At 40.4% G+C, this 9874-nt stretch overlaps 1 protein-coding gene across 2 annotated transcripts; it reads left to right on the forward strand.

Annotated features, from left to right (window-relative positions):
* Positions 1-363: 363 nt before the first annotated feature.
* LOC102308954 (protein kinase C and casein kinase substrate in neurons 2 protein) lies at positions 364-9034 on the forward strand. Of its 2 annotated transcripts, XM_042227555.1 has the most exons (11): positions 369-546; positions 715-872; positions 2021-2091; positions 2186-2342; positions 2594-2829; positions 4973-5128; positions 5485-5660; positions 5751-5871; positions 6595-6662; positions 7498-7577; positions 8409-9034. In XM_042227555.1, exons 3-11 carry the CDS (start codon positions 2035-2037, stop codon positions 8519-8521), a joined length of 1164 nt encoding a protein of 387 aa, XP_042083489.1. In that variant the 5' UTR covers positions 369-546; positions 715-872; positions 2021-2034; the 3' UTR covers positions 8522-9034. The 2 variants fall into 2 exon arrangements, with proteins under 2 accessions (XP_005939600.1, XP_042083489.1); XM_005939538.3 differs by lacking the exon at positions 715-872 and having other exon boundaries at positions 364-546.
* Positions 9035-9874: the final 840 nt, after the last annotated feature.

Below are 9874 nucleotides of genomic sequence, written 5' to 3' on the forward strand. Positions count from 1 at the left end.
TGGATGACACTGGTGCTCTCCTTTCACTCCTGGCTTGCATCCAAAAGAGTGCAGGGCAGAATAAACAGTGAGTAGGTGAACATGCTGCATGCTGTACTCTCTTTCTAGGCCCGACCAGAGAGAAGGGCAGGTCACGGTGGAGCATAGGGCTAATGTGGCAGTTCACGGGAGCCCCCCTCTGCCTAGCCCCCCTCCTGCTGTCACACTCTCACTAATAGGCTCACATGACTGTGTGCCACACTGACATGATTCTGTGACCAGTGAACAGTCAAAATGAAGGTTCAGCATCTCATTAGCACCATATTGAGAGAGACAGAGGGAGGGCCAGGCAGGGCAGAAAGAAGGAGGGGAGTTTCTTCCAGCTGTTTTTCTAATAACAGAGTGGAAAGAAAGTGAGACGGGGATAGTCACAGAGGGGGAGAAGAGCTAAACAAGCTGAAAAAGGATGGGGTTAAAGTAAAGGATCAGAAGAGAAAGAGGAAGAATAGTTTGTCGTAGCATGACTGCAAACTAGAAGCACAGCTGACGGGTAGGAGAGCGAGAAAGGTAAGTTTCGTCCTCCTCATTTGTTTGCCCTGAAGTTGTTTAGCATAGAATCAGCTACCATGCAAATGTTCTGATTTGTTTAACTTTTTTTTCTCTTCCTATTGGCTTCTCTGCGTTTCACACCCACTTTGCGATCAACAACGTGTATGTGTAACTTTAAATGCCAAGGGAAAATTGGGTCAGTGAGAGAGGGAGAGGAGCATGTGTTAGAGGAGGAGAGGCACACTGGGAGAGGGGGAGATAGTCATGGAGAGAAATCCTCAGCAGCCCTTGAACTACAGTAACAAGTGGTCACTTGAGTAATCACTGGTGATTCAGAGAGAAATGTAAGTGCTGGTTGCTCCCTGGCATGAGTGCTCTGCTGCCACTTTTAATGCTTTCTTGGCTTGCGAATGCGAGTTTTTAAGAGTTAAAATACTTGAATGCATATGTCTGACAAACTATTTAAAACTTGTTCACATTTGTTCGCTTGTTGCTTCTCTTCCTTTCCTCTGCATGAACAGTAGAGTCAAGATGAAGCAAGTCTAGGTTGCGCCTGGGGGGACTTTTTTTAACCTTGTAGGAGCTCATAGAAAGTGAGAAAAATTAAGTCTAAACAAGATAATACAAGTACGGATACCAGCTATCTATAGAAAAGAAGCTATGAGTCTGACTCTCAGTCATGCTGAGTCTTGTGATGAGGAGTGGTTAGTCACTTTCATATTACTCAGCCAGCCATGTGTCAACGCGCTACCCAGACAGACAGAAGCCAGATTGTGACAAATTTGTGGATACATCTGCCTTCTTCTGTTCAGTTTCTCTTCTTCTGTCTGCCCAATGGGTCATACATAACATGCGGTGCAAATATGGCTGCTATGTGGACACTTTATTTCATTAAAATCACACTTTTTGTTGCCAGATCAGAAATATGCCCCTGCACTCTTGCAGACATGATCTCTGAACTGAATGGCAACAAGAGTCAGAGTGGGAGACTGTTGGTACTAACAGGGCCTGTATTAGTCAGAGCAAATGGGAAAGATGACCTTTCCGCACTGTTTATTTTGGGAAGGCAACAGGAAGAATGTTAGAGCAGCTGTTCTATTCCTGCTGGCAGATCCCCACCCCTGTGAATTCCAGTCTGCCACTGGAACGGCACTCCCCTTAATAGTGCAGGAAGACTCCAAGTAGGGGTTATCTGGGCATTGTACAGTATAAATTACACAAAACTGTACAAGTTGTGATGACAATGACATAAGCAAACACACAACTACAAAGCTTTGTCAGTTTTTGTTTCTGTCAGATGCACTTCCCATACAGGGGGAGCGGTTTTGTTTACTAGGAAACTGTACACATCACACAGTGCAGACGTCCAACCTGTTGCAATGATAATCAAGGTCTTCTGCCTGCCAATAAAAACTCTCTTTCTCTGCCTGCTATGTATCCAAACCAGTCTAGCAACTATCTTCTATAACAAATCTTTTGCTTTATGAGACAGACGTGCTCCCAATAATGGCAAGCCTTCCCAAAGAGCCTCCCGAGGATGCCAGGAAACAGAGTTTCTGGATGGTGAGGATTATATTTATGGTTAAGAGTAGGTGTGCCTACTCGAAAAAATTGTTATTCTCACATATCATCAACATCTTTCCTGCTTTCCTACCAGCCAGGGAATTATGTACGCACAGTGCATCGAACTGAACGGTCCTTCCAGGCATGCAACGACATAGTGGCCTGCTTCATGGAGAGAGCAAAGGTAGAAAAACAGTATGCCCAGCAGCTCAGCCAGTGGAGCAGCAAGTGGAAGTCCATAGTGGATTCTCGTAAGTATAAGAAGCTATGTCATGGGAAGACATGTTGGCTTAAAAACAGACACTCCCAGGCCTTTTCTCACCATCGCTGTTCTCACAAAGTCAAAATTAGTACTGATTTTTATTTTATGAGCACATCTGTGCTTGCCTGAAATTTCAGTGTAAAAATTAAGGTCATTATTTCTTTATTAGTACCATGACTCATCACTGCACCCTGTGTTGTTTCATTCCTCATCCCCTCTATTTTTTTCCTGCTTCCTCAGGGCCACTTTATGGCTCCCTCATGAGAGCATGGCAGTGTTTCTTCACCTCCACTGAGCGTTTGTCCGCGCTCCATTCTTCCATTTCGCAGTCGCTAACTTCAGAGGAGGGAGTCCGGGTGAAGACCTGGCAAAAGGAGACCTTTCCAAAGAAAATCTTCTGCGGGTTCAGGGAGAGCTACGACACCAATACGAGTTTTTCACGTGCGCAGAAACCCTGGTCCAAGAAGCTTATGAAGGTGCAGCACACATACATCCACCACTGTGAACTTATAATGATGGTCTAGCAATACCAAACAGGCTGAATGTCCTCTTAGCTTTTGGCAATGTCATTTTCTTAATCAGCAAATGAAAGATATATCTAAGAAATAAACATAAGATATATCAGACACGCAGATGAAGACTGCCCAAGAAGACCTGAAATGTTTCTTTTTCCTAGCAGCCTGTTAGCTTCACTTAGCAGAAAAATAGAAAAAAAGAGATTTGGCTTCGTTTTCAAGGTAGTAACCCAGCAAACATGCCAGTGTACGCCCTGTCCAGCAAACCCACACTTGTCCCACACAGGCCCCAAGGGACAATGTTTGCTGGGAAAATATTACAGCAAGAGGTTCTAGGTCCAAATCTGCCAGCCGGCTTTATGTTCTTGCTATGCTTGCATGGGTTCTCTGCAGGTACTTTGGGTTCCTCCAAAAGTCCAAAGACAGGTTTATTGGTGATCCTAAATTGGCTGCAACCATACATTTAAGTATAAATGGTTGGCTAGCTCTCAGCTCCATGTGATGGACTGGAAGCCCATCCAGGCTACCCAGTAATAGTGAGGATAGGTTCCATGGCCCTCCCTCCTTGATAAGAAATAAACAGAACACATTATACCACATTTGTTGATGATGTGGTTTTATGAGGAACTCCATATCAGATGTTAGACCAAAGCTGCTGACTAGCTGCATGTTTTATTTAAAGAAATGAGAGGGCTGGTCGTAGATCGGCTCAGCTAGAGGGTTGCTCTGCTATGATTGGTTATTATGTTAATCACCATTTGAATAAACACTATGACAAATCATTTTAATATGTATTTAGTAAGTTTGATTGAAATTAACATTATAAGTAGCAATATACCACTTTGACTAGTTACATGACGTGATATCAGGATATCTATGATGTCGTTCTGACCAGTCTAAATAACAACTGTGTGCTAGGTTAGCATCTCAGGCTGAGATGGTATGCTGCAAGTAAATTACAGAGTCCTGGGTTTGAATTCGCCCTGAGCCCTTTGTCTCTGTCATCACTCAACTGCCCTGTTGTCCTGTACCCCCCTTGAAAGAACGGATTTTTACAGCTTTCTGATGATGCTAGCTAAGCATTCAAGTGTTGAAGAAATTATAACTGAAAAAGGCATGAAATAGATCGATCTTATCATCAGCTCATCAACAAATCTGTAGCTGTAGCTTTGTTGTAGTAGAATGTTAATATGTACTCGCTGACTCCCAGTCCTCAGAGATTTTGGTCCACATTGACACGATAGCATCACACAGTGGCTGCAGATTTTTGGGCTACACATACATGATGCCCATTCAATCACATCACAAAGGTGCTCTATTGGATTGAAATTGGGTGACTGTGGAGGCCGTCTGAGTACAGTAAACACATTCTTATGTTCATGAAACCAGATGGCAATGTTGTGGTTATAAAGAGATGAACATAGTCACTAACAGTATATTCAGGTATGCTGCGGTGTTTGAACATCGCTCAAATGGCACGAGAGGCACAAAAAGAGATGAGAAAATATCCCCCTTCATCGTTACACCACCTGCAGCTTGAACGGTTGATAAGAGATGGATCCATGCTTTTATGTTATTGATGTTTTATGTTATTCAAATTCTGACCCTTGAATTTCACAGCAGAGAATTCAAATTTATAAGCAGCTCTGTCATATAAGGCAGGCAGGTACACAACAACAAAGCGCCTTGAGGCGACTTTTGTTGTGATTTGGCGCTATATAAATAAAATTGAATTGAATTGAATTGAAGAGTCTCCGAAACCTTTTGGACACAGACTATTTCCTGGTGAAATCTGAGTATTGACTTATCTGACTTTCCTGTATATAAAAATGATGTAATGCAACTAACTAGCTATAGTGGATGGACCTTATTATTTACTTTTTAGCAGATCAACAGTAGTTAAGCTCAGTTTAGTTCCAGTACAAAGATAAACTAATCGTGGCAAAAGCTTTGTACTTAAATGATAGATGTAAGTGGCCTTAACCTTTTTAATCTAACTCTCAGCAAAAAATGAAGAAGAAAGAATCTGGCTAAAAACTGCATATTTACTAAATCTGTTTTCCATCAAATAAATAATATTTACATGCAAATGTATATTCAACAGCTGGAGAAGGTTCGAGTTGCATACCACAAGGTCTGTCAGAGGGAGCAAGCAGCTCTGGAGAAAGAAAAGCAAGCAAACGAAAACTCTGAGATGAGCCAAGAGAAAAAGCAGAAGATGACTGAGGCCAGAGAGAAGGCCACGGAGGAGAAGGAAATGGTGAGGAGAGATGTTTAATCACTGCAACATTTCACTCAGTCACGCATGTTTAATTAGGGATGCATTGATAGGACTTCTAATTTCACCATTTCTTATTCACGACTCATATCTGCTGATATTTACTCAGTTGAAAAATTCTAAACACGAGCCCCAGCCTTCAGTTTTTGTTCCAAGCAATTTCCTTCTATGGAGATGTGTTATTGTTACTCTGCTCAGTGTTTATGGAGCACAGCATGGGAACAGCAGAGAGCATCAGATGATTTATACGTATTAGATTCTCTGTTAAAGCCACACAGCGGAGGTTCTTCCTGGGGAGGATACTCAACTTTGCATCATGCAGCTGTTTCTGCCTGCAGGCTAGAGATAAATATGAGAAAATCCTGGAGGACGTGTCGACCTACACACCTCGATATATGGAGGAGATGGAAGCCATTTTTGAAGAGTCGCAGGAAGAGGAGAGGAAGAGGATCAGCTTTCTCAAGCAAGTCTTCCTGTCCATCCATAGACACTTGGATGTCACCAACAATGAAAGGTGAGCAACTTGAATGCTTGAATGCTTATGTGTACAAATTACTTATTAGCATAAGTGGTAGCGTTGACTGTCTTTTCATCTTTGTGCCAGTGTCAAGGCAGTTTACAGTGAGCTCCACCAAACTTTAATGGCCATTGATGAGCAAGATGATCTCAAATGGTGGAAGAACAATCACGGTCCAGGCATGCCCACTGACTGGCCAAAGATTGAGGTACACAGACATGTAAACAGCTGTATTATTCTATGTGCGACATAAACACTATATATACTAATTGAGTCTATTGTGTTTATGTCGATATTTTGTATACATATACTGTACATATAAACAAATTTCATAACCTTAAGTGTATCCACAATAAATATCCACTTATGAAACGTTTTGGCTGTTGCAGTTTTTTATATTAGAAAGGTCTTATATTTAGTTTAATAGCAAGAGTGCTAAGCTATCAGCTAATGCTACCTAGTTTAGCTGAATCACAGACACGGTATGTTAGCGCTAAAATACAAATAAAATAACTTTTACTCACCAGAACTTGAGGGCAAACCTGTTGTAGATGGCAGAGCAATACTATTTGTCAGATAATTAAATTAACGTGAAAACCCCACGAAAATAGCAGAGCAGTCTAGTTCAGTGAGATGAAGCCTAGCAGACAGTTAGCTGCCTAGTTATCACCAACCTTCACTGCTAATAATGCGCAACTTTAAGCCTTCTTTTAAAAACATCATCTCAGCAATTATAATTAAAGGGGAAATTAGCTGATAAAAACAATAATACTAGGTGGTAAACGTGTTAATTTCTACTGTAAATTTGGGAATTTTAATATGCAAGGTGTTTTGAATTCAGAGCCATGAATTGTGTTTTTGCAGCTCTTTTTTGCAGTTTTTGTCAGGGAGCTACATGTTAACCTATATATTCTTTTTCATGTTACATCAGGAATGGGTCCCACCAGTAAAAAAGCTCAAGCGAAAGAAGAGAGACCAAAAAGGAAAGGAAAGCCGACCGTAAGTTACCCCAAGTGGTGTGTGTGCTTTTATACAGTTCTGTAAAAAACTATCTACACCATCCATAGGAATTAAGAAGATAATTAGCAGCCAAAAACCATCAAGTAACCAAATCAAGTAACCATTTGCTTAATTTTTCATCAGTAAGTTTATCACCTGCAAAAATCAAAAAGCTACAGGACTTAACGTGTTAAATGTTAAAGTTTATGACTGAACAATTGGAAAAAGTATGGCTTGTTTGGAAGGATTGCCATCTCATATCAACTGTCACCGCTGGTGGAGGTGTGCTTTTTTTGGGTTTGTTTTCAGCCAAAGGACCTGAACAGTTTGCAGACATTGAGTTGACCATGAACTAGAATACCAAAGTATTCTAGAGTAAAATGTGAGGACATCTGTCTGATAGCTGGATCAAGCAACAGGACAACGATCCTATGCACAGCAGTGAATCTACAACAATGGCGGAAAAGGAAAAGAATCAAAGGTGTTGCGATGGTCCAGTCAAAGTCTGACTGAAACGTTGTGGCAGATCTTTACAGGAGCTGGATATAAATAAATACTCTCAAACCTCAATGAGATGAAGCAAGGTTGTAAAAAAGATTAAGTCAAAATTCCTCTGCAATAATGTGAGTCACACAGAAAATGATTACTTTGAGTTATTGCTGCTGAAGGTAATTCTACAAGTTGCTGAATCATAGGGTATAGTTAGTTATTCACGCTATGCAGTCCTGTGAAAACTTTCTTTTTCACGTCTGAATAAATAATAATGATCCAGAGGTGGACAATACATTTTGTGCCTGATTCATATTCGTCGTTTTTACTTTTCCTCTCCTCCTAGTGTGATGATTGGGGGTGTGAAGGTGCGAGCTTTGTACGACTACGTGGGAGAGGAGGGAGATGAGCTGTCCTTTAAAGCAGGTGACACATACAGTGTGACGCAACAACGCCATTTTATTCTCGGTGTAAAGGCAAGATGTTTATGCCAAATTACAACCGCCACATCAACATAAATACGCGTAGGAGGACAGAATTGTAATCAGTCCTTCTAAAATGATGATAGACGGGCTGGTGAACACAAGTGTGCTGCGTGGAATTACTAATGTGATATTTTATGGTTTATGCTGCTGTAGTTTCATTTTAATAACTTGTAAATGGCCACGGGAAAAGTATGGAGTAAAATTAAGCTGAATGAATATGATTTGTGCATAAAAATGTAAACAAACAAGAGCTTGTTAATGCTTTTATGCTGATCATTATTTCACTAAATTCAACTTGGATCTTTTTTTATTATCTCTTGAATGATACACCAAAAAAGCATGCAATGTGGATCATGAAAGTAATAGACTGTGTGCATGTGGCTTACCAGAAAAAGGTTAGGACCCACTGCCCTAGGGTGCTGAAATCTTAACCGCAGAAAAACACAAGACAGCATTTGCAAGGTTGCCTGGAAACCCATATCTGAACCGCAGGATGACACATGGAGCAAAAAACAACTGTTACTGTCAGTTAAGCCAACATGAAACCTAAACAGATGTGTGTTTTTATTCCCTGCACACTTCCACACTTGTTTATTTTAGTGCCATGTAACAGCAAGATGTCCAAACTCTAATATTCTTTTATATATATGACTCCAATCTCCTTTTGATATATGTCTTTACAACACCAGTTGAATTTTTTGCCTTAATTAACATTAATTTCACCGTGTTGTTTGCCCATAACTGAACTGAGTTTTGTTCTGTTTGATGCCAGGTGAGGTATTCCTGAAGGTCGAGGAAGAGGACGATCAAGGCTGGTGCCGAGGAGCACTGAGCGGTGGGAAGGAGGGGTTCTACCCAGCTAATTATGTTGAAGTTGCAGAGTGATATTAACACTGTTCAACATATTATGCCCTGAACCTTTTTCTTACAAAGACTTGGTTTTTAAATTCTTCATAAATACCACTTATTTATCGTCTAAGATGTTGTCACACTGATGTTGAGCTTGTGTTATATAGTATCTGTTCCCAGACATTTTTTTTTATGTTTTAAGGCCTTAATATCGAAACCCACTTGATTAAAGTACATCTTCAATATGAATTAACTTATGAGAGAATAGAATGTACTGTTTCTGCTGGATGTGCATATGTGTGAGTGTGTTTGCATGTTAAGAGAAAACACAAGAAAATAAGAGAAGATATTTATTTACTGCCATCATGCCTCAGTCATTAGATCACTGTAATACAGATGAAGCTGATAGTGATTGTTGGGGTTTACACAAGTGCAAGTTTACAATGATGTGTGCATGCAATGTTAATGCCTATTTCAATATTAAGCGCAGAAAATTGCTTGATTGCAGGAGGAATTATCAAAATAAAAGTAATCTCTTCCTCTGTTCTATTTTGTTGCCGCCTACTTTTTGTTGCTTGTGGTTCCTACTTGACTGAGCAGAATAATGTCTGTGCAGATTTTGAAATACAGAAAATACAGTACCGGTATATATGGTAAAAACCAAGCCTATACCTCTAATTATCTTGAAAAAAGCAATAATAATAAAGAAATAAATGTTTGTACAACTCTAACAAGCTCAAGGTCAATACTTGATGTGACTACCTTTATTCTTCAACACTGCCTAAACTCTCAGGAAAACCTTCGTGTTAAGTAGTCTTCTGGAAGATTTCTCCAGGCTTCTTGAAGAACATTCAAATCTCTTCTTTGGATGTTTTTTTCCTTTTGTTCCATTCTCTGTCAAGATGATCCCACACTGCTTCGATATTGTTGAGGGCTTAGTTCTAGGGAGATTCTGCTGTCTGTTTTCTACCCAGATATGCTTTCACCTGGGTGGCTGTAGCTAGGTAGGACAGGTCATCTACTAATCGTGAAGGCTGGTGGTTCAATCGCTGACTACTCTGCATGCCAAATATCCTAAACCCGAGTTGCTCTCTGATGCATCTATTGGAGCGTGAATTTTGGATAGAAAGCACTTAAGTAGGAAAAAGTATAGAAAAAAGTGCTTGGGTGAATGAGGCATGTTGTGTAAAGTACTTTGAGTGCACAGGTAGTGTTTTTTATTGCACTGGCAGTGGGTTTGGGATCATTGCCAGATGGTATTGCATGGTGAAATAAAATCTGACTATACTTTTCTGCATTCATGATTTCAACAGTTTGACAAAACGACACTGGGGAGGCCGATCCATAACTAGATAGTCTTCCATTGTGTGTTTTTACAGGCTCGTACGT

The sequence above is a fragment of the Haplochromis burtoni genome, unplaced genomic scaffold, assembly GCF_018398535.1.
Source record: "Haplochromis burtoni strain Fernald_Lab_line unplaced genomic scaffold, NCSU_Asbu1 Contig_268, whole genome shotgun sequence".
Lineage (NCBI taxonomy): Eukaryota > Metazoa > Chordata > Actinopteri > Cichliformes > Cichlidae > Haplochromis > Haplochromis burtoni.